Here is a 26,683-nt window from a genome sequence, read left to right on the forward strand (position 1 = left end):
GTTGTTGCACTGTAAAATGCATTGAGAGTACAGGACAGAAGGTAAAAGCCTTGTTTGCGGTCAAGTAAAAGATTGGCCCTGACTGTTGTGTGTCCCCAAAGTGTTTATTTTCTGTTGTCCATGTTTTATTTTTCCCCCAGTGCAATTTGTGGCCTATGCAGGTGTTTGGTACGACAGTCAGTGAATGCTCAGAGCGCTCGGGTTGGAAAGATCTGTCAGCCCTGGTGTGGGGCTTTATGGAGAAGGGAGCAACACTAATTGACAGGAAGCTCAACATGAGCCAACAGTGTGCCCAGGTGGCCAAGAAGGCCAATGGGACCCTGGCCTGGATCAAAAATAGCATGGCCAGCAGGCCCAGGGCAGTGACCCTTCCCCTGGACTCTGCGTTGGGGAGGCCACACCTTGAGTGTTGTGTTCAGTTCTGGGCCCCTCAGTTCGGGAAAGGGATTGAGGGGCTGGAGAGGGGCCAGAGAAGAGCAACGAGGCTGGAGAAGGGACTGGAGCACAAGTGCTGTGGGGAGAGGCTGAGGGAGCTGGGGGTGTTTAGCCTGGAGAAGAGGAGGCTCAGAGGTGACCTCAGCACTGTCTGGAACTCCCTGAAGGGAAGTTCTGGTCAGTTGGGGGTTGGTCTCTTCTCCCAGGCACTCAGCAATAGGACAAGGGGGCACGGGCTCAAGCTCTGCCAGGGGAAATTGAAGTTGGAGATCAGAAAAAAAAGTCTTTGCAGAGAGAGTGCTCAGGCATTGGAATGGGCTGCCCAGAGAGGGGGTGGATTCCCCATCCCTGGAGGTTTTTAAGGTGAGCTTGGCCGTGGCACTGAGTGCCATGATCTGATAAAGGGACTGGAGTTGGCCCAAGGGTTGGACTTGATGATGTCGGAGGTCTTTTCCAAACTAGTCGATTCTATGATTTATGTCTTGTATGGAGCTCTGTAACTTCTAAATGATAAGTGTGTTTGTCTTGTGAGACAATGGGCAGTGTTGAGCTGAATCATAAAAACTGCAATTTCTGCCATTTAGACAGATGGAAGAAATTTCGTAATTGTCCCTTGAGTTCAGGTGTGCTGTGGCAGCTGCCGATCCCCATCGCTTCCCAGTTTGGTGTTTGCTGAGAACTTGCAGAGTTCTCATGCGAAGAGCATAAATCATAATAAAAAGGTTATTGACACAGTTGAATTATTATTTTACTGCATATGTTTGCCCAGTAGAACATAATGGATCTGGAGTAGTTGTTCCTGGTACATTGGGTAAATTCTAGGTCGGTTTTGGTGTGCCTGTCATTGTGCAAGCACTTATTTCTCAATGCCACACAGCTGCTCTTGAAGTGTCAGGAATTGGCCTGTCAAGTACTGGGCTGTTGTTTGACCAAGTGCTGTAAGACTGGACATGTTTTTATGATTTTGTCCTTAATTGACTAGGCAGTAGTATCTCATAAACAATCATTTTTATTTAAATACCTATAGAAATGTTTTCTCTATTCTATCCAGAGTTAATACTATAAAACGTTTAGTTTTTTTTTCAAGGGAAGAAAAGCTCATCTGTACTGGATAAATGTGAGTTAAGTTTCCGCCTGCTGCAAACTCTCTTGTCAGGTCCAAGCCACTTGAAATGGTGATGTTGAAAAACAATGGGTGGTGGAAATGTTTCTTTTTTATTATTAATTGAATCAGTATGTCTTTTCTTCCCCCTCAAAATGCTAGTGAGTCAAGGCTGTAGTTCAACCACTACCTGGTCTGCTTTCTTTCTGGTGAGTGCAGCTGAGATGAACTGGTCTATATAGTAGGGTATGTACATGGGTGTTTGGAAAATAGAGTTAACTGTGGCTGTCTCCCAGATTTTTGAGATGTCTGGGCTCATTTAACCTCCTCCTTCCTGCAATGTGGATCAGAACTCATCTGACAGAACAAAAATGAAACAGAAGTTTGTGCATGCACAGTTTTCCCAAAAGATATAAATAGTCTAAAAGCAGGATTGTGTTCTCAGCAGCTTGGCAGATGACACTGAGAACTGACATAACACAGATACAGGCAGAGTACCGGAGTCTCTTTTTGGTTTTGCTTTGTTGCTTAAAGGAGAGGGTTCTGATCAGCTCTCTGGAGTTTTGATACTTCTGAAAAAAAATGAAATGTTAGCAAAGTAATCTCTGAGATTTTGTGTTGCAGTGTGTGTGACTGTGGGCTGAAGAGAAGGGAGCTGCAGACAACTGCAAAGAGCTTATCAAGAGTGTTTAAAACCCCAAAATTCATATCTACAAATTGACAGAGTTGTGATTTCTGCCTGAAAGCTGAGATGTGTTTATTGCCATAATGAGCTGTGGTCTCTATGTGGTACATGAGATGCTTATGGGACCTGTTGGCCTACTAGTTGAAGACAAGACCCATTGTGGTGTTTTCATCCAGGTGAGATTTTGAGAGCATGCTGAAAGTGTTTTCTCATAAGGTGAGAAAGTCAAAATCCCTCCCCACTGGTAGGACTTCACAGAATCTGAACAAGAACAAGGGAAAGAGTAATTGAATCATGGAGTCATAGAATTGATTGGGTTGGAAAAGACCTTCGAGATCATCAAGTTGAACCCTTGGTTCAACTCCAGTCCCTTTACCAGGTCATGACACTCAGTGCCACGTCTAGTCTCACTTTAAAAACCTCCAGGGATGGGGAATCCACCCCCTCTCTGGGCAGGCCATTCCAATGCCTGATGACTCTCTCTGCAAAGAATTTATTTCTGCCCTCCAACTTCAATTTCCCCTGGCAGAGCTTGAGCCCATCGTGCCCCCTTGTCCTATTGCTGAGTGCCTGGGAGAAGAGTCCAACACCCACCTGGCTAGAACTTCCCTTCATTGGTATCAGTTTTTCCCAACTCCCTCTTGTATTTGGCAGTCAGAGAAGACATGACCCAAAACACACAGCCAGCAGCTTCTCCAAGCACTTTAATGAGGATTCGTGAATTCCTGAAGCTGAGGTGTGAAAAGGAAAAGACTTTTGTCCCTAACTCTCTCTTCATATGGGAGTTACTTGTCTTGTAAGCTCCTTTATCTCAGTCACTCTTCTTTCTCTTCCCTCTGCTTTTGTTCCCTAACCTGTAACATGGGAAAAAATTGCTTTTACTCAGTTCTTTGGTTTTTTTGAGGTCATCATTACCACAGACTGTAGGAAGAACCTGCCTTTTAGGCAGTGACCAACTGCAAATAGTTGCTGAGCTCTTGTGTATGCAGCAAAACCCACTGTGGGTTATAAGGATTTGTTAAATGTACTGAATGTTGTGAAATAAACAGGTTTGGCAGTTGCTCCATTCAAATTGGGCCATTTTTGTCTTAGTTTAAGAATCTTTGTTGGAGAACGTGGAATTGCCTAACCCAAGCTAAGCAAAAAGCTTGGGAATATTTCTAGAAACATCTCTGATTTAAAAATCTAGATGTTGTTCTGTAAGCTTTCTCCTGTGTGTGTTTTCTTTTGGTTTTCAGTGTTCCCTTGCCATAAATCAAGTTATTCTGTAACTAAATTTCCCTCTGACATCAAAATTGAGGAACAAGTGAAAACGAGTCACTTTTGCTGATTCTTTCCACACCACTTGTTTGTGGTTCAGGTCTTGGCTATATATTGAATACTGTTATTATTTTTTAATCTAAACTATTTTTTCATAGTGGAGAGGATAATTTGTGTTGTGAGTTACTTAATAGAAACATCTTTGTTATAAAAGCTGAAGAAAGAGGGCTTAGAGATTCCAAGTATTTGATACTGTTTGATGAGTGTATCTACTAAAAAAGGGCTTTGTAAGGAAGGGTAGTAACTCATTCTGTAATATTCCTAGTCAACAGCAAAAGCCATAAAGATTTCTTTTTTTCAGAAATGATTCATGGCTGCATATCTAAAGCCCTGCAAATTTTTGTAATGCTCAGCAGAATCTACAATTTTAGAGGAGAGTATATCTTGTACTCCTGCTTGTGAAAACAGCTCTTCCTTTTTTCTGTTTTGTTTGCTCCCTTGCCAGCCAGGCTAGAACAGTGAGCAGCACCATCGAGCTGTGCTGATGTTGTGAGCCATTTTCATCTGCTCAGTGTCCCAGAGGCTTCTGCCACCATCCCTCCAGGAGGGGAATGTGTGCTTGGGTGGGGAATGCAGGACTGGGCACAAATCTTGTACCCTTTGAAGACACTCTGTCCAAAACAAACAATTAGTTCCAGTAAGTGTAATTTAGTTGATAAATATCTTAACAGTTTTCTGGAGAGAAACCTCTGCTTGTTTTCTGCAATGTACCAAAAACACTTTTAGCATGATCTTGGTCCTGATGTCCATGAACACTGACATGAGGGCACATAGTGCTGTTTGTGCACTGATGGTGCCAAATTATCTTAATACTTTATCGTTTGCTTTCTCAAAAATGTGGTATTGTTCTAGACTGCTTGGAGACTGAGTCTTTTGTTTAATATTTCATGGGGATGATAGAGAAGAGCAGGACAGATCAAACCAGTGTCCATGGAAATGAGAGGGAGAAATACTGATGGTTATTTTCCTGGTGTCAAAGACCAGGAGACTTCATTGTCCCTGGGGGTGTCGGGATGGCTTTTGTTTGTGGTATTACTAATAGTCTTCCCTATTGTCTGTGCACATATAACTCCTTGGATGTTTTCTATTGGTTATCTTCATTGTTGTTATCTATTCCTCAGAATAAAATCTCAAATCCAAAAGGTATGAAATGCTTTAGTGAGTGTGTGAGGTAGAATACAGATTGCAGGGGCTGTGCAACCTGACTGCGAGGAGGAGAATCAGCAGCATCACACGCTGAGTGTTTGTTTAGATCTCATGTGAAGCTCCACTCTCCAGTATTGAACCAATATACAGACCTGATTTTTAAGATGAACAATTGCCATTGGTAGTTTCTACATGTTGCATGTATGTATTTGTAATACACATGCATAGGAAAAATTGCCAGTTTAAGGCTCCTAATTTAGGAAAATGTGGCCATGTAAAGGTGAATTAATCAGATCTTTTGATGCTTTGGGGGAAGCCATTTATGATGTTTGCCAGTGAAGGATTCACTGGATGATGTCCTGCTTCCATAGTCAACTGTCTTTACACTAAGGCCAACAGGGAAGAGTTAGACTTGCAAAGAAATGCAGGGACCTCCTGAATTGAGGTGGTCTGTGTGCCATGAGGAGCTGTGATATTGGGGTGTCCCTCTGCTTTCCTGGGATGTCTGGCTGTTTCTTGAGTTGGGTACCTTTCCTGAGGTCACAGAAATTGCTCCATATCTTGAATAAAAGTTAAACCACACAGAAAAAATGTGCTGTATTTTCAGATTTTGCAGTGCATGATAAAATTTTTTCAAGTCCCATTTTGAAATCTTCATTTTATGCCTTGAAATAATTAATTAAATCCACCTTTATAGAAGTCTGCCTCCCTGGTGTTGGCATGTGCTCTGACTTTTGCAGTCTGCAGCAAAATCAAAAGGAACTCCTTTGAGTGGGATTTGGGAAAGGGCTTTTTTCCTTCCTCAAGGATCAGATGGAAATGTGTGACCAAATGTTGCCATCGCTGGCAGGGTGGGTGCAGTTCGTAGGGGCAAGAATGGCAGACCTGCCTGGAGGGAAGCTTGGGATCTCACTCTCTGTGTTAAACCTGTCCTGTCTGGAGAGGAGCAGGATATGGGTAGAATCCAGGGCTGCCCTTGACTTGTCCCATAGAGCCCCCTTTGAGTTCAGAAGGAATTATCTACAAATAAAAATAAGGGTGGATGTGCATGAGTGAGTGAGAATGTGATCACTTGATGTGGGATTCCCATAGTGAGGTGTTGACTCATCTTTTTATGTATGGAAAGCTGTTTTCCAGCCCTAGAAACAGTGGTTTCAGTTTGGGAAGGCATTGAAGCACTTGTGGTTTTCCAAGAAGGGATTTTTTCCATAGACAAGTCCTGTGTAAACTTGAAATGTTGATTTAGGGAAGGGGAGAGTGAAGTAATTTCAGGTACTCCTGTCAGTGTGTGATATCCTGCATGTGAATCCCCTGTTGTGTTGGTGCTTGGGCAATACCATGATAAAAAACCAATGCAGACACCTGCACTAGGATCCACCTGCTGAGTTCTGTGGGTTTACACTCCTTTTTCTATAACTTAGGAAAGAGAGACAGAGGTTTTTCTGTGCTCTGGCTGCTGTGTTGAGAGAGATGCATAAACAGCCTGAGCTGCCAAAACGAAAGAGACAGTGAAACTGTCCTTATGTCAGGACTTCATGCATGGACAGGTTGGGGGAGGCAAGAGAAAACTTTCCCCTGCCTTGCCTGCTTTAATGTTGCTTCTTCTGTAGTGGAAATCTACATTGTTTTCATTATATTCATTATATTAATTTTTCACTATTTTCTAGAGTCCATGTCCCAGCAACTTCTGAATTTCAGGCCTAGCGTGATGAAGTTTGATCTTTCCCTTACCAGACAACTTGTGTTTACAAATACACTTTGTTTTCTAACTGATGGAATTCTGGAGCAGGAGAATGCCCAGATAAATTCAAGGTTTGCTCTTTAACATTGGCAGCTGCAGTGTGAGATGCATTTTGAAGCTGTAGTTCTCCTTGTGTAGACAACAAAAAAGAAACACCTTTTTTTTTTTTAATTCTGCGATACAATTGTGTTTGTTTTGCATTTTCTAATCTTGAAAACAGAAGCTGGGTAAAACTGGTTGGCTCTCCCCAGCTCTGCCTCTGCAAGGACTGGAACCAGTTTAGTTGGGGATAGGTCAGCAGAGTGAAAGTTTTGTTTAAGATCCTTTGCAGCCATGTCAGTGTTCTTTCTCTTAACTTGTTTAGCTTTTGTGCTGCTTTCTGAAGGTACAACACAGCCCTTAATGTAGGACTGTTTTGGCTTCAACAGAGCAAAGCTATAAATAGGCTCTCCTTTGCCTCCCCAGCAGTAGGAAATGACTGCAGCAGGTGTTGTCCTCTGCTAGAAATTTGTACACTATTCCTACTCAAGTAATTTTTTAAAAATTGGCTTCTACGTTGTGTGTTCTCCCCTTTATTAAATGCCAACTGACTGGTCAGCAGGCATGATGTTAAAATATGAAATCTTCATTGAGGCAAAAGAAATAAAAGCAGAAAGGTGTTTTTGCATTATTTCTGTGCAGCCTCTGTGTAAAGTTTATTTTATGTGCAAGTTTAAAAGTATTGCTGGAAGGCTCAGGTGAGCTGTGTAATGCTGGTTGCTGACTGTTCAGGAAGGATCTTGAGGGGCTGGAGTGGGGCCAGAGAAGAGCAACGAGGCTGGAGAAGGGACTGGAGCACAAGTGCAATGGGGAGAGGCTGAGGGAGCTGGGGGTGTTTAGCCTGGAGAAGAGGAGGCTCAGAGGTGACCTCAGCACTGTCTAGAACTCCCTGAAGGGAAGTTCTGGCCAGGTGGGGGTTGGTCTCTTCTCCCAGGCACTCAGCAATAGGACAAGGGGGCACGGGCTCAAGCTGTGCCAGGGGAAATTGAAGTTGGAGATCAGAAAAAACTTCTTTACAGAGAGAGTGCTCAGGCATTGGAATGGGCTGCCCAGAGAGGGGGTGGATTCCCCATCCCTGGAGGTTTTTAAAGTGAGATTGGCCGTGGCACTGAGTGCCATGATCTGGTAAAGGGACTGGAGTTGGAGCAAGGGTGGGACTGGAGTTGGAGCAAGGGTTGGACTTGGTGATCTTGGAGATCTTTTCCAACCCAATTGCTTCTGTGATTCTATGAAATGGTATTTTGATTCTTTTAGCTTTGCTGGGCTGGAGTGCAGCTCAGGTTTGTTATGGTGGTTTGTCCATGGTACTGGTGGGTGCCTGGGAGGCTGTGGGCAAGGTTTGTGTCCGTGCTTGTGCTGAATTGTCCCTTGCACTGTGACACCAAGCAAACAAACAGGGCTGTTTGTGCAGCAAGGTGGTGCTTAGAGCAAGTGAGATATGGCAGTGTGGTCCCTGCAAAATGGGTTTGATGGTGTCAATAAACAACCTTCCCCTCCACACAGACCCCATCGCTGTGTTTGGATTAACTTTCAGTCCCAGCAGAGTTGTTGGGGCAGGGAGGATAAATGTGTTTGTGCTGCTGAGGTTGTTTCTATTCAGCCACCCTGGGCTCCTGCCATACCTGGGTGCTGCAGAAATGCTGAAATCCAGGGGGGATTCACTGTGCAAACAGCAAAAACAGGGGGCAGTCCTCTATTGCAGTTCCTGATTAACATCTGTCTGCCTTTATACCCCTTCTTTCTCCCCCAGATGTGAGAGCTGCGTGGAGCTGCTGTTCGTGAGAGGGGCTGGGAACTGCCACGAGTGCAACACCCCCCTGCGGAAGAGCAACTTCAGGGTGCAGCTCTTTGAGGACCCTGCTGTTGACAAGGAAGTGGAAATTCGGAAGAAAGTGCTGAAAATGTGAGTGTCACCAGTTAAAAGAACTGAAGGTGGAAGTATTTCATAGATCAAAGTTTTAAGAAATTCACTTCTCCAGTAATACAGAGGAGAGATTTTTTTTAAAGTGTCAAACCATAAAACTTGACTCCATTTATCATGGAGGGATTTCAGAGAATCCAATTTTGTGCAGCAACTGAGAGCTGAAATCTCAATTTAGCCTTAAGAGATTCCTTCTTAGCATTGGAAAGTGTTGGGTGTTTCTCTGTGGCCTCCTTTGGCCAAGGCTTGGCTCCTAAATGGAGAAGATGAGATGCTGAGGAGTACAGCTGCTTTCCCTTGGAGGGAGTGAACATGGGAGCAGGGCAAGAAACAGGACCTTGGTTGTTTGGTTCCCTGGGGACCTGTTTTGAGAGCTGAAGGCTGGTTCCCTTCAAAACCAAAATGGGCAAAAGAGAGTTCACATTGTTTTTAACTTCACACAGCAGTTGTTAGTGGAAATGATTCCACACAAGCCTGGTGTTCCTGGTCTGTCAGGCAGATTTGAAAGCTCTTGGAATTGAGATAAATGTGGTCTGAAATTGCATCTCCCTCCTTGTGGCCAAGAGACAGCATTTTATAGGGAAAATAAGGGAGCCAGTTGGTGTTTTGTTAGAGGAGGGTCTACTGAAATGTAACAAAGCCAGAGGGAGTTCTGTGTGCAAAAATGGAAGTACAGGTAAATTGTAAGGTTGGCAGGCTTTATCTAAGATTAGTACAATACTAAAGGCATCATCTGTTGTTGCTGAGATGTGGAGAAAGTGTGTCACTGAATACCAAGTTGCTGATGTGGAAAGCAATAATAATTTTGATGTTGGATTTTAAAGTCTGCTAAAGTTAACAGAAGTCGAACTGGAATGAAGTCAACTGAGTTGACTCAACATGGAATGAAGTTTAGTTAGAAGAGAAAACACTGGAGAATGCTTGGCTTGCTTGGATTTGCCAGATTAGTTTTTGTGAGGCAGAAAAACATGCCCCAAAACTGGAATTTGGCCTGAGTTCTTGGAATTAGGTTTTTATACTCCTGGGTGTCATGGTCCACAGAGAAGGCAGAATCTCAGCCTTCTATTTTCTTGGGAAGAAAGTCTGCATGTCTTGACTTTCAGAGGCTGTCCATGTTTTAGCCAATTGTCCCTTCATCTTTTTACTCTTTCCAGCTATGAAAAGGTGAATATGAGTCCTGGAATGGTCTATTGATATGAAATGAGATAATTGTGTAGCATTTTCAGTTTGCTGCTGACATCTGCTTTCTGTTGTTGGCACAAAGCCAAACTCCCTTTTCTGATGCTTCTAGAAAAGCTTTTTTTTTCCTGTGGGTGTTACTGTTGTCTCTGCCTTTGTTAAGAGGTTGGCTGGGAATTGCTCTGTCTTGGCCTCTGTGCTCATGTTTACCTGTAACCCTGGAAAAGGAGTCTGCAAACAGTAGGCAAAGATAGCTCTGATTTATGCTGGGCTGGCTCCTTTCCTTTGGAACAGGCACTTCTCTGTCCCATTAAAGACTCTGTATGTTGGTCAGGTTGGGAGCCACAAAGCACAGAGTTGATAAAACTAGATCAATACTTAATCAGCTTGCAGGAAGAGCCTTGTTGAATGGAAATTGCATCTTTGTGTGTTGTATATAAATATTTGTTTTTCTTCTCTCAAAGATATAACAAAAGAGAGGAAGACTTTCCCACTTTAGATGAATATAACGATTTCTTGGAAGAAATAGAAGAAATTGGTAAGTCTTAATGCTTACAGTTTTGATGTGCTGTGCTCATGAGACCAAGTGCTTTTATCTTCTGCCTATGAGAATGTCTAAGTTGAGTTTCTGTAATAGGATTTATCATAGTATCACATTTTTATCTAATTAATTTTTCTGCACACTTTTAATCATATTTGCTTAACTGTAGGACATCGTTAAGTAAAACTTTTTATCTGCCAGAGGAAGAAGACAATCGAAAGAGGAAGCAGTGCTTTATAGCTGGAAGAGAAAGGCTTGCAGGGGACTGTCAGTGCTGTATTGGCAAAGATTAAACAAAGAGAGGAGAAACTGAAATTTTCATTATATGCTTCCATTAGCTTTATCTACCATGACAGAAGCCATATGGTGTCTTTCATCATTTCTGCTTCTGCAAGTACAGTAGTTGAGGCTGCTTTGAAGCTGATGACCTTACATACCACTGTGGTAGCATTTTATGTAGCTGTGCAGAAGGAGAGGATTTCGGAACAGACGTTGATTTCTTTCTCCTTGGATTAGCTGAAGCAGAACTTTGCCCTTTGGGAAGGGACAATGTTATGAACAGAGTTTATTTTCTTCTTAGGGTGACTTTTGATTTATGGTGGAGTGATGGATTTTGCTTAAAAAAACAAGGATGCATTCAAAGGAGTGACTCCTAAATGGTTTGTTTCTTGGTTTTTATGAGCTTCTGGGGCTTTTCTCTTTTTTTTGGCCTGGAAGAAGAAGAAGTGACCTTAGAGCATGCAGGAAGGGCAGTGAATGTGATTTGAAGAAAAACATGGAGATGCCACTCCCCTTAAGTTTCTCAAAGGAGCCCTTGCTCCTCTTTGCACTGTGGTGTTTTGTAGAAATGTGTCCAATACACTTATTGCTGTGAGTGATGTGTCATGTTTTTGTTGGCATCGCAAGGCTGAGCCTGGAGAGCCAAACTGTGGCTGGGAAACACCAGTCACACTCATGTGGGTCCAGATATCTGGATGAGATGATGTGGGTGGAGTTCTGTTTGTATATTTTTTTGGATGGTATGGGGGAAGGAGAGAATGAGCAGAAAGGATGGTTGCAACTTGGCCAGAAGATCCTGAATCTGCGTGCTCATAGAAAGGAAAATTGCTCCTTATTTATGTGGCATTAAATGCAGCTTCCCCACTTGCTGCCATTGCAGGGGTTTTCAGCATCTGCAAAAAGGGATTTGAAGTGTTGCCTGAAACTCATGACTTTGTGCAGGACATTGTGATTCTTCAGCTCTGGGGATTAGGTGGTTACATTTCAAATGGTTCCAAAGCCTGCACTGGGAACTTGGTTTAGAAGCAGCAGAAATCTGGCTGGTCTTGGTAACCTTGTGAAAAAGAGTGAATTTGCCAATAATTGTATTGGCCCTGCAAACACATCATGAAGTGGCTTGATGGAGTCATTAGGAATTGGAGTCAGTTGCCTGAGAGGGACATCTAAAATACCAGAAGGAATAGGAAGTCTGATTAACTCTTGGTTCCTTCATGCAGCAGCCTTATGATGAGAGGAAAGAAAGGGCACAAGCAGAAGGCTCTTAATTTTCACTGTCAGAGGGTTCATGTATGACCTACTAACTCCAGACAGATCCTGAACAGCACTACTTTAGGCAAGAGTTCAAGCCCTGTTCTCTCCCTGGTGACAAAGCCCTTTGCACACATCTTGCTGCCCCCGAGCCCTTCCTTGCTGTGCTCCTGGGCAGAGTTCACCCCTGGCAGTGCCTGGTGTGACTGTGACTTCTCCCAGTGCATGTTGTGAATGAGTTATGTGTCAAAGGTGTCTTTGACTCTGTATGGTCACTTCACATTTTGCTGCTGAGAGTAGTTATTTCATATTTGTGTGTGTGTGTGAATTCCCTGCTCGTTTGTGCATGTGAAAAACTGGGCTGCAAGAAGGGAGGGAAGGGATGCAGTTGTGCGGGCAGTTTTTCCTTGAGCCAACATAGAGCAGGTTGACAGTAGATGGTGATGGTTGTTCAGGCTGTTGGGAAGGTTGGGAGGCAGAGAACTGGATTTCCCCTTTCTCCCCCTTCCCCAAACTTTATTTTTTTCTGTGGAAAGGGCCAAGGTGCAGCTTTACCTTCTTTTCTTGTTGCTAGAAAGTTTTGATTCTCGAGTTGCGAGGTTTAAATGAAGTAATTGCTTAGCAGAGACAGTGAAGCATCCTGTATAGGTATGTGACCCTGGCACAACTCTGGGGGTGTTTCCAGATATTTGCAGCGATTGCACTGCCTTATTCCATTGCTGTGATATGTGACCTCACTGGAAACACATTTTCCCCTTCATCTCAGGCGTGTTACACCTACAGACCTTTCCTATTTAAATAGAAGTGTTGGGTGTTACAGCAGAAGCGTGTGTGTGGGAAGGTCAAACAAACATTAGGGAAGTCACCTTTTAGGATTTCTGTTATACAAAACACATTTTTGAAGTGGTTTAGAATGTAGCCACTAAATAATGCTTTGGGCTAAAATGTGTTATACAAGGCTTTAAATAAAAACCACATTTTAAAGCGAGTTTTCCCCTGAAGAAAAATCAGTTGGACAATTTGAGAACATTGTAAACACAGTTTGTTGTCATTAACACTAGGAATAAAAATAAAGTGAAAGGGTTAAAACCTGCCTTTGGGGAAGGTGTGGACATCATTTGTGTGAATGAGTTATATGATGAGAGCAACAACATTAAACCTCAGAGTGTTGCTACAAGTTGCAGTCTCTGGACATAATGTAAATTTTGCTTGTTCTTTCTACCGGGTTTTCTTCTTTCTCCAAAGGTTTTCTTCTTCCCCAGAGTGTCTCTGTACTACTTTTTTTAAACTGTGTAAACTCTCCTGAGCAGGACCCGCCTCCCAGCATGTGCCTGGCACCCTTTTCCTGGTACCTGAGTGAGGCCCCAGGCATTACCACAACACAATTGTTAGCTGTAATTATTGCTTTTTAAAAACATTCAGTACATTCAGCTTGGAAGGAGCTGCTGTATTTGTGCCCTTTGGGTTCCTGTGTCTCCTTACTCCTCCAAGATTTTGTGCAATTCTGGCTGCCTTGAGACATGTCTTGCTCAGAACATTTATCTCTCAAGTGATCCTTGGATAGGAAAGGTTTTGGTATCTGTAACCATTTGTGGGTTGTGTTGTTTATTGTTTTGTGGTTTGTTTCTTCCTTCTGTGTGTGTGTGTTCTCAAGGCTGGTGTGGCTGGTCCTGACAGAGGCAATAACCCAACTGGAAGTTGGGCAGCTTTATCAAAGAACCTTTTCAGTCATCTCATCTGAACAAAAACTTCACACTGCTCCAGCCAAAGTGGCCTTTCTTAAACTGATGGGGCTGAGGTAATTTTTTGGAAAACTACTGACCCAGTAAAAGACAACTGAGGTCAAACAGTAATAATTAATAATACCTAACTAGACTTTTCCAGCTCATCTGTGAGGTTTTTTTTGTTTCTGATAGTTTTGTTATAATCACAGAAATGTTTTTTGGAATTTATTCTTTTTTGCACCTCACCCCTTTCCTGCCCCTCTTGAAGGTGCAGGGACGAGTCATCAGAAGCACCAGGAGAAGGTGCCACGGTAGGCTGGGACTGCCCAGGGAGGCTGAGGGTGTGGTTGTGTCTCCCTTCAGAGTGTTCCACCCAAAGCAGTTCCTCCTCTACCAATCCCAATCTTTGTCTGGGATTTTATGAAGATGATTATTAAGGAGTTGTTTGTTGTAGGATGGGAGGAATATTGTTCATATCAAAATAATACTAATAATTTTTAGCCTGAGACTAAAACAGGGAAATTTTGATGGGCTTAAGAGTCTTGCAGTGGAGTGATGTTCATTCATACTGCTGCATCTCTGGACAAATTACGGTGCCATATAATTAAAATTTTTCTCATTTTCTTTTTTATAGCTAGGAAAATATTTTTCCATTTGTTGTAGAATTGCATAATGAATGTTGTTGTTTTGAAAAGCAGCGAAAGTCTCCCTGTAGAGGCTGAATTTCAGAAGTTGGGAGTTTTACCTAAATAGAATGAAATGTTTTCAGAAAAACACAATAGTCTTCCTGTTACACTTCAACAGATGTCTCAAGGCAAGTCATTTTATAAACCAACCAATGTGAGATGGATAAGTAGATAAATAATTGTTGCATACAAAACAGCTTCTGTTTCTTTTCCCTGAAGGGTTTCAGGCCTCTTGTATCGGCTTATGCTATATTTCAACATGGACAAAAATAAGTCTGTCTTCTCTTTGAAACCTTTTCAAACCAGCCATCTGCTTTGCCACTCATATTCACATCTACACCAATATTTTTTCAGGGTAGGTGTGGCATATGAGTTAGGGATGTTTAACCCTTTCTGGTTCTTGTAGTTTTATAGTGTGGAGGTTTTTGTTTGTTTGGTTGGTTTTGGGTTTTTTTGTGCTTTTGAAAAAGGGAAGAATTATACTAAAAATAAATTTCTGGCAAAACTCAAAGCAGACCAAATAAAAAAGTGCTCCATGGTCCTGGCTATGTAAAAGGTAAGATGTCAAGTATTAGCAACTGTGTTCTTTAGTTTGGTACTTGTTGGTTTTAAATGCCAATGAACTTGTGGAGAGAACAAGGGACAAGAGACAAGAGAAATAATATCTTAATTATTTTTCGTGGCCTAATGTCCCTTGCAAAATACTCTTGGCAGCTGTAACTGTGAGGGTACAATGGCAAGAACTTGTATTCTATGAATATTGATGAAAAGACGTTTGAAGCTCATGAAAAATTTATTAGAAAATATGTTGAAAGATGTTTGGGCGGCTGGTTGGCCACTGGTAGCCCTGCAGTGTCCAAGAGCAGGGTTTGCTCTGCTGCTGCTCATTGTTGGAGGGAAGATGCTGTTTTCATGTATTAAAGGGCAGCTGTTGGCACTGTGTTCATGTAGAGACAGGTTACACTGCTACACTTTCCACTCTATTTTTACATTTTTTTACACTTTTTCACCAACTAGTTTTTTACACTGTTTTTTAGAACTATTACAGCAAACCAAAGCTCTTCAGTATTTTCACTCTTGAAATGTGGGCAAATTAGTGTTGAGGAGCAGATGCTTAGGACCAGGATAATGTTCCTTATCAATGCCTGTACATCAGTATTCACTGGGACAAATCTTCTCTGGTCTTTGGGGTTGCTGGAAGTTTGAATCTTTGATTGCTGGTGTCCTACAGTGTCCTTGAGTGACAGAGCAGAATCAGATGGACAGAGGAGATCTGACTGTTGAGAGTTGTGGTTTGATTCCAGCCACAGCAGGAAAACAGTAGGGGAAATAAATAGTCTTTCACCTTGCTGTGAGCAGAGCAATGGGCTTTTAAGGTGGCTGCTGAAGATTTCTCAAACGTTGTTGCAGAAGTAGATTCCTTATGTGGAAATGTTACTTCCTATAAGATACCAAAATATTTAATAAATACTGGAAAATACACCCCGCTTATGTAAGTACTTCTTAGTAAAGGCGGGCACATATTTAAAACTTGCTTCCCCTGCCCTGTATGAGTTCTAAGTCTTTTGGTTTTACAGACCAAATTGTGACTGGTTGAACCTACTAAAGATAACTGAGAAAGGAGTAAAGAATCAAACCCTGAATGTTTGAGGCAGCAAAACAGAGATCATCAACTTATTGCTGGGTTTATTTTTAGAGAACTACTCAAGATGTTCAGGAGCCTAAAGGCAATTTGGCATCTCATCTTGCTCCTCCTCTTGCACCTGAAGGTGGCATCTGGGCATCCTGCTAGCACAGCATGTCTCATGTGCTATTTCTTTCTTGTGTCGTCATTGAAGAGTTTGGAAAGCTGGTGTGTGGATTTAAGTTGTAGGAAGTGCTGACATTCCCATGCAGCTGCTGTCATTGCAGAGCCCTGGACTGGTTGTGTGCCAGCATTTTCACATGACAATTCTTCTCTACCCTAAAACTCAAATATTAAACTGCTTGTCAGTTGGGAACTGTAGGCTGGAAATTTGGAGGTCAAATCTCCATTAAAATACTCGAACTTTTGACTGAAGTAATGTGTTTTGCTAAGGAGAGGTTGCTACAACCAGAAAGTGGATGTTTGTCACAATATGAAATAGGAAAATGTTATGCCTTTTGGAGAGGAAAAACCTCCAAAAACATTTGGAATGGGTAACTTCCTTCCAAAAGCCATGAAGCTGGACTTTGAGTGGCTCTTTTGCATTATGGCAGTGCCCAGAGGTTCCACCTGAGACGAGATCAAGACCACAGGGATAAGTGCTGCACTTAGCTATGGAGATACAGCAGGTGATGTGTAGCGGAAGGGAAGCTTTGTTCCTGTTCTCTGGGTTCTTGCTGGAGGGAGACCTCCTGTGTAGAGGCCCAGCAGTCTGCCCAGGAACAGCAGCAAAGTTCAGCAGTTGAACTCAGGTGGTGATTCCCGAATTCTTAAACCACGAACTCAGCCTCCATCTCAGGCCTTCCTTCTGAAATGAGGATGCTGGGGTGTGGCTGGAAGAGTTTGGCTGATTTAGGAGCCAGGCTGATTTATAATGTCAGTCCTCTTGATACAGTTTATTTTTGGGAAAAGAGGGGGGAAATAAATACAACATTTTAGTTTTGTTTGTTTGTTTTGGGTTTTTTTCCTAAGATTAGGAATTCCTTCAGCTGTATCTTGCTGAACCCTTTTCCTTGCAGTTTGAGGAAATGGAATACTTTTGATAAGAGTAAAATGAGGTAGTGCTTCAGTACTCCTGAAAAGAGAGTAGTCCTGTTCCCATCTGTACACTTTTATTACTTCCCTGGTTCTGTCTCTGGCACTTATCTGAGCCTTTTGTTTCTGTTGACACTGCAAAGCATCCAAGGGTGTTCTGGAATCAGAGCAGGGGACAGAGTGAGGCCCGTGCCTGGGAAGAGGCACCTGAGAGCAGGAACATCCCTTTTGGCAGTGGTGAGCTGCTGTACAAAGGCTTTGTAGAACTTCAACTGGAGCATTTCAGACCTCCTCTGTTTCCCCCCCTGCTCCCATTTGGTCCCTGGCTTTGAATTCTTGATGCTTCCTTTGCTGCTCTCAGCTGGTTTTCCAGTCTAGACAATTCATGGTTTGGTTTGCCTGGAGCCTTCCTAATGCACATACCTACAGTGTTACCTGTGGAGAGGATGAAAGGAGGGATATAATCTCTCCCAAACTGAGATGTGAGCTATCCTAATGAGTAACAACAGACTTCATGCTGCTTCCTTCTGTTCCTTCTCTAGCAACTTTACTGGGACAAATGACTTGGCAGTGGTGCATCTGCCCAGGGATGATTTGGCCCTGGATGCCTAAAAGCCTGGGAAGGGAGAACTGAACCAAAATAATCATAGAATCATAGAATCAGTTGAGTTGGAAGAGACCTCTGAGATCATCAAGTCCAACCCTTAATCCAGCTCCACTTTGATTACCAGATCATGGCACACAGTGCCGCGTCCAGTCTCACCCTAAAAACCCCCAGGGATGGGGAATCCACCACCTCCCTGGGCAGGCCATTCCAGTGCCTGATTACTCTCTCTGGAAGGAACTTCTTGCTGATATTCAAGCTACACTTCTCCTGGCAGAGCTTGAGCCTGTGCCCTCTTGTCCTACTGTTGAGTGCCTGAGAGAAGAGACCAACTCACACCTGGCTGAAACTTCCCTTCAGGGAGTTCTAGAGAGTGCTGAGGTCACCTCTGAACCTCCTCTTCTCCAGGCTAAACACCCCCAGCTCCCTCAGCCTCTCCCCACAGCACTTGTGCTCCAGTCCCTTCTCCAGCCTCGTTGCTCTTCTCTGGCCCCGCTCCAGCCCCTCAATCTCTTTCCTCAACTGAGGGGCCCAGAACTGAACACAACACTCAAGGTGTGGCCTCACCAACACAGAGTCCAGGGGAAGGGTCACTGCCCTGGGCCTGCTGGCCATGCTAGTTTTGATCCAGGCCAGGATCCCATTGGCCTTCTTGGCCACCTGGGCACACTGCTGGCTCATGTTCAGCCTCCTATCAATCCAAACCCCCAGGTCCCTTTCCTGTTCCAAGTCCTCTGCTGGTGCTTTCACTAGAACCTCCCTCCCTTCCTCAGGGTCTGACTTGGCACAGTCACTACGCGGTTGTTTCCTTTGTGAAGGATTTATCCACAGCAGTGCAGATTTCTTTGCTGCTCTTGACAAAGCTGTTGGAGGCTTTGAGTGCTGCATGTTGCCATGTTCAGGAGCTTACAGGCCATGGGCACGAGCCCAGCAGCCACTCTGAGTGGGGATCACCAAGCGACTTCCCAGCCATAGCTGTTCTCAGTTGGAATTCACTTGACCCTCGACTGAACCAGTGACCTAGAGGGGAAAGGCTCAGGAAATGTATCAAATTACTAATCATCCAAACCATCTACATCTTTCAAGCTGTTGATTATAGACACTGTTCAATTTCTTGGGATATCTTCTGTGCCATGTGTAGATAATTGGGAATGTTGTGCTAAACTATGGAGCTAGCTGGCCGGCCCCCCCTTGCTCATAATCACATGAGTTATAGTCTGTCACCGTTGGGACACATCAAAAGAATGTCAGTTAACCTATTAATCTGGAAGCATCTGTAGATTCCTCCTAATAAAGGCAATTGTACATTGGTGCCTTGAAAGTTATCAGGCAGTGGGAATTTTTTGTGTGTACCTGAAAGTGCAAGCAGTTTCTGTAGTCCTTGTGTATTAGATAATCCTGTGAATGGAATGACTTAATTGCTAACCTTGTCTCAATATGTATTGTGTTTGGTGTAATTTAATTTTACAGGGATCACTGTATTCTTACCTGTAATTGCTACTTGAAAAGGTCAATGTTTTATGAGTAACATGATTAATATTTCTGTTTATCATTATCAGTGTCACAAAATAGGATGCAAGACTCAAATTTTTTTCTTCTACAAATATGTAAACCTAAAGGAACTCCACTGGCTTCTGTTGAAGTTTGCTGTGACTTAGCAGATTGTGTCTGTCTTTACAGAGCATGTTTAAATAAATTCTGTTACTGCAATATTTATATCTGGTGCTGGAAGGGACAGAGAACATAAGAATAGTATTTCTTTGTCATAGGCATGCATGCTGACCTAATACTTTTGCTTTCTGTCTTTATAATATTTATGCAGTATTTAACCTGACCAACAATGTCGACTTGGAGAACACCAAAAAGAAAATGGAGCTGTACCAGAAGGATAACAAAGAAGTCATTCAGAAGAATAAATTAAAACTGGTTAGTTAACTTTTCTCCTCTACAATTTTTATTCGCTGATTGAAGAATTAAAGGATTTGTGAAGTACTTTCTGTAGTGTCTTAAAAACAAATCAAAGCTGAAAGCACTATGCAGATTTCTCTTTGTGTTTAAATATTTAGATTGATAATTGAAATGCAGTTATGCCTTTCTTTGGGAAGGGCTTGAAAAGAGGGGAGGCAGTAAAGCCTGTGTCTAATACATCACCACTGCATGTGTGCTGGCAGTGTCGTTGGACAATATCCAGGAGAGATGAAGTTCATTCCTGTACCAGGACAATTGTTCCTTTCTCATCCAAAGGAAAAAAAGGAATCCAGACGCAGACATTATGAAGCTCCCAGGAGAGAGTTGTAAAATTGAGGAAAAGCACAGGTCTGGTTTATGCAAAATTCAGAATGAAAGATGTTGAAACAAACATTAAAAGTTTTGTTCAAGAGCTGATAACAGTAATACTGTATATATGATCTGTATGCAAAACGCATGGTTCTTTGAAGATTCATTCACTAAAATATGGCTCAGATATCATTTGGCTCTTTAAAATAAACTTGCAAGCATTTATTCCTGTAAGGAAAGTTTAATCTGTTAAATATTTTTTCAGTATAAAAATACACACTGTTATCGGTTCTTGAAGGAAAATGTCTGCCCAGAGTGTGACATAACCAGGTCTTGTGTTTATATTACAGTTGCACTAAGGACTTGCTTTCAAATCAGTAGGGGTGAAATCCTCACTCCCCTGAAGTCTGTGGCAAAACTCCGAGTGATTTCTTTAGCTCTAGGATTTCACAGGAGGGGATTGGAATCTGAAAAATGTTTGTTTGAACCTCTTCCTTTTAAAGGCAAGGAAATTTCCCTAGGGGTCCATCTCTGATCTGTTATCCCGTGTCTGACGCTGTGCAATATCCTTTGCTTCAGAGCTTGAAGAGACCTGCCAAAGCTTTGACTGTGTGTCTTATTTTACAGTTGGGTCACCATGAGAGCAGCGTGCTCTGCCTGCAGCCACCCTGCCCTTCCTCAGGTGACTCAGGCAGCCCATGCAGGAGCTGTGGGATCCTCTCAGGCAGCACCACAACACTGGGGACAGAGTGGCTGGAGAGCAGCCAGGCAGGAAGGGCCCTGGGGGTACTAATTGACAGGAAGCTCCACATGAGCCAGCAGTGTGCCCAGGTGGCCAAGAAGGCCAATGGGATCCTGGCCTGGATCAAAACTAGCGTGGCCAGCAGGCCCAGGGCAGTGACCCTTCCCCTGGACTCTGCATTGGTGAGGCCACACCTTGAGTGTTGTGTTCAGTTCTGGGCCCCTCAGTTGAGGAAAGAGATTGAGGGGCTGGAGTGGGGCCAGAGAAGAGCAATGAGGCTGGAGAAGGGACCGGAGCACAAGTGCTGTGGGGAGAGGCTGAGGGAGCTGGGGGTGTTTAGCCTGGAGAAGAGGAGACTCAGAGGTGACCTCAGCACTGTCTGGAACTCCCTGAAGGGAAGTTCTGGCCAGGTGGGGGTTGGTCTCTTCTCCCAGGCACTCAGCAATAGGACAAGGGGGCACGATGGGCTCAAGCTCTGCCAGGGGAAATTGAAGTTGGAGATCAGAAAGAAATTCTTTGCAGAGAGAGTGAGTGCTCAGGCATTGGAATGGGCTGCCCAGAGAGGGGGTGGATTCCCCATCCCTGGAGGTTTTTAAACTGAGCTTGGCCGTGGCACTGAGTGCCATGATCTGGTAAAGGGACTGGAGTTGGCCCAAAGGTTGGACTTGATGATCTCGGAGGTCTTTTCCAACCCAATTGATTCTATGATTCTAGCACCCTGTGCCCACTAAGCCCCCCAGAGCCTCCTGTGTTCCAGACTGTGCAGTCCTGCTGTGCTGAAGGCTGTCTGGTCGGAGCTGGGCAAGCCTACATGAATCCCAATGGAGATCTGGAGACATTTCTCTTTTATTTCTTATTCAGCATTTGAAACATTCAGCATTTCTTTTTCAACAATCAAAACATAATAAGAGACTTGACACAGTGTCTGTTACAAAAACTGCATGGTCTTGCCCATAAATCTACCCCTCTCCTAAAAGCTGAAGGGCTGCTTTCCCTCTAGCTCTTCTTGGCAGGTTTTGGAATGTTTTTGCTTCCATACATGGTAAAAGGTGTCCAAAGTTTTTTTCTAAACCTCTTATGGCCACTCATTGCCCCTTCATTCTTGGCCTGATACAAGTTTTTCTGTCCATTGTAATAGCTTGCTTCTGAGGACTATAGATATATTCTGTCGCTCCTGGTGTTTTTGGTGGCTGTTCCAGTTTGAATTTGTGTTTGGAAGCAGAAGGGACCAGAGTTGAATGCAGGATTGTAGCTGAGGTCTTAATGCCTCTTGTAAAGAAACTCTTGTTTTCCCATATCTATTGGAGATACCTTACATTGATCCTAAAACTGATCTTCTCTTTTGGAACTGTCATGTGGGAGGTTCACAGTCAGTGGTTATTAAGCAGTGCATTCTCTTTGGTTTCCTGCTCACCAATTTATGTCCCCAAATTTGTGGCCTTGCAGGTTATTTTGACTCAGTTCTGCTGCTTTTGTCCTCATGTGGCATTCATGCAAATCAAAATACTGACTTACTGAACAAGTCACCTCAGGATTTCAATACCTGCTTGTTCTCCTGTCAGTGCAAGCCATATTTCATGGAATCATAGAATGGATTGGGTTGGAAAAGACCTCCGAGATCATCAAGTCCAACCCTTGCTCCAACTCCAGTCCCTTTACCAGATCATGGCACTCAGTGCCACAGCCAATCTCAGTTTAAAAACCTCCAGGGATGGGGAATCCACTCCCTCTCTGAGCAGCCCGTTCCAATACCTGCTTCCTCTCTCTGGAAAGAAGTTTTTTCTGCTCTCCAACTTCAATTTCCCCCGGCAGAGCTTGAGCCCATCGTGCCCCCTTGTCCTATTGCTGAGTGCCTGGGAGAAGAGACCAACCCCCACCTGGCCAGAACTTCCCTTCAGGGAGTTCCAGACAGTGCTGAGGTCACCTCTGAGTCTCCTCTTCTCCAGGCTGAACACCCCCAGCTCCCTCAGCCTCTCCCCACAGCACTTGTGCTCCAGTGCCTTCTCCAGCCTCCTTGCTCTTCTCTGGCCCCGCTCCAGCCCCTCTTTCCTCAACTGAGGGGCCCAGAACTGAACACAACACTCAAGGTGTGGCCTCACCAATGCAGAGTCCAGGGGAAGGGTCACTGCCCTGGGCCTGCTGGCCATGCTAGTTTTGCTCCAGGCCAGGATTCCATTGTCACCTTTGTAGCCAGTTCCTGATGACTTTGCTACTTTAGTACTAACCTATCTATTAGATGTGCAGGTTTAATGCAGAACCATGCAGAGAAAAAGTTGAAGCAGGCAGGTTAGGAAAAGAAAATTATGAACTATTTAAGTTCTTGTCATTATAAATTGATTTTTATATATAGGTATTTATACGCACTAGTTATTTATTAAAAGCCTTGCACTTGGAATGAACTACAGCTTTCCCAAACATGCCTTCTTCTGTAAATATCTGCAATTCTTCAGTCACTGGGTAACTTTTTACTTCCTGCTTTGTCACTAGATGTTTAATTTCACCTGCTGCTTTGTGCAATCTGGAAATAGTTCTGAGTTCTGTGATGTGAATGTCAATGTTTTCTTGATTGTACTTTCCTGAATGTGTTGACACATTATTACACTTTTTATTTACTTCTTCCACTTGTCTTCTGGAGTTTAGGCTTCACTGTCATCTTTTTTCCTCAGATACTGGGACTGTGTTCAGTTTAGCTTTAGGTTGGACACAACCCTTGCTGCCTGTTGGACTCACTGCTCTTCTGTTTTACTGTTCTGTTTGGTCTTCCTTTCAGAAAGAATTTGATGACATGATAATTCTTCCATTTTCCTGTAGTCTGATCTGGTTTAGGTTTGTATATCAGTTTACTTATTTCTGACTGTAATTTTTTCTGGACTGGTTCTTCAGACTGGCTCTGTCAGTACTTCCCTACAAGTTTTCTTCTGGTTCAACACAAGTTCTAGGCAGTCTTCAGACATAAACCTGGAAGAGCCTTGGAATGTGTTAAAGACTCTGAGCTCTTCAGTTCTGTTGACTGAACAAAATAAATCCTTTAATCTCCAGAAATCACCTCAGTTTTCAACTTGGGGGTTTTCTTGTTTGGTTTTTTCCTTTCATTAAATGCAAAAAGAACTCAGTTCCAGGTGGTCCCTGGTTGGTGACTGGTGTCACAGTGCCATTGCTGGTTAGGAAATGGAAGCAGCTCCTGTTGGCTCAGTGGCAGGTGATGAGATTCTGTCAGCCCTTGCATCCAGGAGTAACTTGGCCTCACTGGGGCCCATTGGCTTGACCTGCCTGGTGTAGGGATATTTTTCAGCATGTTGTGTCCAGTATCAGATTGCTGTGCTTTATGATAGACCTTTATGATTAGAACAAACTTTACTAAGCTCTTGGCTACAATGGTCATTTCCTGAAACTGCTTCCATCAATAAATCATCCATTTAAGTTTTATAACATTTTAATTATCTCTCTGTTTTTACTGTATCTCCCTGGGCTCTAGTATTTTTGGTGCAGAAGGTATGGAAAATGCTTCCTGTATGTTTTTACCTTCTTGCAACAAACCTGATCTTTTAATTCCCTCTTCTTTACAAAACTGTTTTTAATCCTTTTATTTTCCCCTGTCAGTGAGCCCTCTTCTATTTTTTTCTTTCACTGTGATTTTTCAAATAGAGATTACTTAATAGTTTACAGATCAAAAAAAAAGGCTTGTCAAGGAACAGATCTATAAAAAGAACAAGTCATTTTTTACTAGTAGACTTTAATTTCATCTCATGTCTCATGGCTGCAATCCCAGTTAGGAAAAAGTCCTAATTTTCTGAGAATGTGACATTTTTTACAGTTCATGTTTAAATGTTTTAACTTATAGGCTTTTCTGTTAATATTAACGTATTTATAATTTCTTATTTTCCTTCTACACCACTGATGAGCACAGAAGGTGCAGCTGATGGGGGGACAGTCAGGAACTGTGTTACGGGATTATATTTTTGGTCACCCTACTTACATCACTTGGGTTGTAGGATAAGTGGGAATAAACAGGTGCTTCTTTTTAGGGTGAAGGTGTAAGGAAACCCCCTTGTCATTCTCCCACATTTACAGAGTTGGATCCAGACTGCAGAGAGCAACAAGTTAAAAATCCAACTCCACCCTGGACAGTAAGAGGAGGTAGAATAATCAGCTGTAATCACCTTAAACTTCTAACTACAATCTCACTTTAAAAGGTAGAATTTGGCTGCTTTCCTCTTGTGTGGCCTGCTCTGGGTCCTTTGGCAGGCAGTGGAGCTGTGGAGTTGCTGTGAGCCCATTCCTGGTTTCCCTTTCAGACACGGGAGCAGGAGGAGCTGGAGGAGGCTCTGGAGGTGGAGCGGCAGGAGAGCGAACAACGACGACTGTTCATACAGAAGGAAGAACAGCTACAACAGATGATAAAAAGAAAGAATAAACAGGCACTCCTGGATGATCTGGTGAGTAATAAAACCAGAAGCATTGAATGCTCAGCAGCAGTACATGGACATTCATCTCTATCACAGTTAACTGTGTGGAATTAACACATCTGCCTGTTTCCCTGTCCTGCGTGTTTTGTGTAATGTGTTATTCATTTCAGTGTTGCAAACAGCTCTGGTTTTGTTAAGCTGAGGGCTGGATGAACAGTGCATCTGGGATTCATGGACTCAGCTGGACCCTCCCACTGTTGACTTGTTAAACAGTTCTTAGTACGGGTTGATATTCTTGTGTGTTGAAGCAAAATGGTGATCAGGACCTGCTTTGTGAGCTCTTCCACCTCTGGAATGGAGATGTTGGGGAGCAGGGGACAGTAACCTCATGAGTTATTTGAGCATTGCTCAACTCTTCCTGCGTCAGAGCCCCTAAATGATGGGTGATCCCATTGTATATTCAGAAACTACTAAAAGGAAAAGATTTCTTGCCCAGAGTATGTCATGGGGACTGGAGTTGGACCAAGGGTTGGACTTGATGATCTCAGAGGGCTTTTCCAACCCAATCCATTCTGTGATTCTATGGATGTGGCACTGAGGGAGAATCCACCATGTCTTGATCCAGCCCTACTGTGATCACCAGCCCAGGGCACTCCGTGCCCTGGGCTGGTGATCACAGTGGGGTTGGATCAAGGGTTGGACTTGCTGATCTCTGAGTTGGATCAAGGGTTGGACTTGCTGATCTCGGAGGTCTTTTCCACCCCAATCCATTCTATGATTCTATGTCCTCCTACTGCATCTTCTTGTGTATGAGTTGCTCCTTTTGAAGCAAACAAAGCCTGAATTCATTTGAGGGGTGTATAGACAAATGGAAAATAACACAGTTTCCAGGAGTAGCCTGACTTTATCTTGGTTGTATTTACTACTCTTTCTGTATCTGAAATGCCATGATGTGTGGCCATAGAGAAACTGAATAAATGTGTTATTAAGCAAGATTTACCTCTCAATTTTTTCAAAACAAGTCTGTGTACAGACATGTGCACACACACATATTCAGGTGCTCCAACACCCCTGAGGGGGAGTGGAGTCTGTGTGTGCCCTTGAAGGAAATCAGAAGAAAGAAGTCCATGTGTATCCATACAAGTGTTCAGCCGTGCCAGTGTAGTTTAAAGCTGCTTGGTTTGTTTAAATCAGAATTTCTCTCTTATTTCAGTGCATCTCACACTAATAAAGTGTTAATTCCTGCTTTGTATACTTAGTTTTTATTGAAGATACAGATTCTTTTCTACTTTTCCTGAAAAAGCAGAGCCAGTGCAAAAGGCACTTAGGTGAAAAGAGAAGATTGAAGTGTAATTTAGGAACTTCAGGGCCTCCTGAAGTGCTGCCTGCCCTTTTCCAAGCCAGGAGTCCTGGCAACCTGTCGTTGGTTTTCCTGGGAGGAGCTGGTGTTTCATTTTTTGTAGACAAAAGCAGAGATGAACTGAAAGGCTCTTGGAAAATCCAACTCTGTAACTTTACATCCAGCAGCCTGTTTTCACTTTAAAGGTAAATGGGCTTGCAGTCCACACAATTAGGAATAGTTCAAGTAGTGGATCAATTAATAAAAACTCCACTATCAATTTGAAATTAATTTCTCAGATTTTGAGCATATTTCTGACTCAAATCCTGTTCTAAAACACACTCTTAACTGACCAGTGGTAATGTGTGTTTGGTTGTTTTATTATTAATTTTTTTAGCACAGCAGTAGGTTTTACTGGAAACCTTCACCAGATGTCCTGCAGAAAGGATGGTTATAAATAATCCTTAAATAATGACCAAAATAGGTAGTTTTAACTGTGATTGCATATGTATTCCTATTAAAACATATCTTAATATTCTTGAAACAACAT

The 26,683-nt window shown here is 43.0% G+C and overlaps 1 protein-coding gene across 1 annotated transcript in view; it reads left to right on the forward strand.

The window, feature by feature from the left end:
- MNAT1 (MNAT1 component of CDK activating kinase) overlaps window positions 1-26,683 on the forward strand; it is a 128,566-nt gene that overhangs the window by 31,703 nt on the left and 70,180 nt on the right. Inside the window, exons 2-5 of the mRNA XM_071557320.1 lie at window positions 8,219-8,371; window positions 10,033-10,106; window positions 19,192-19,295; window positions 24,684-24,824. Of these exons, the coding sequence (XP_071413421.1) occupies window positions 8,219-8,371; window positions 10,033-10,106; window positions 19,192-19,295; window positions 24,684-24,824 (472 nt within the window). The remainder of the gene's footprint in view (window positions 1-8,218; window positions 8,372-10,032; window positions 10,107-19,191; window positions 19,296-24,683; window positions 24,825-26,683) is intronic.

This window comes from Pithys albifrons, chromosome 6 (assembly GCF_047495875.1).
Source record: "Pithys albifrons albifrons isolate INPA30051 chromosome 6, PitAlb_v1, whole genome shotgun sequence".
Lineage (NCBI taxonomy): Eukaryota > Metazoa > Chordata > Aves > Passeriformes > Thamnophilidae > Pithys > Pithys albifrons.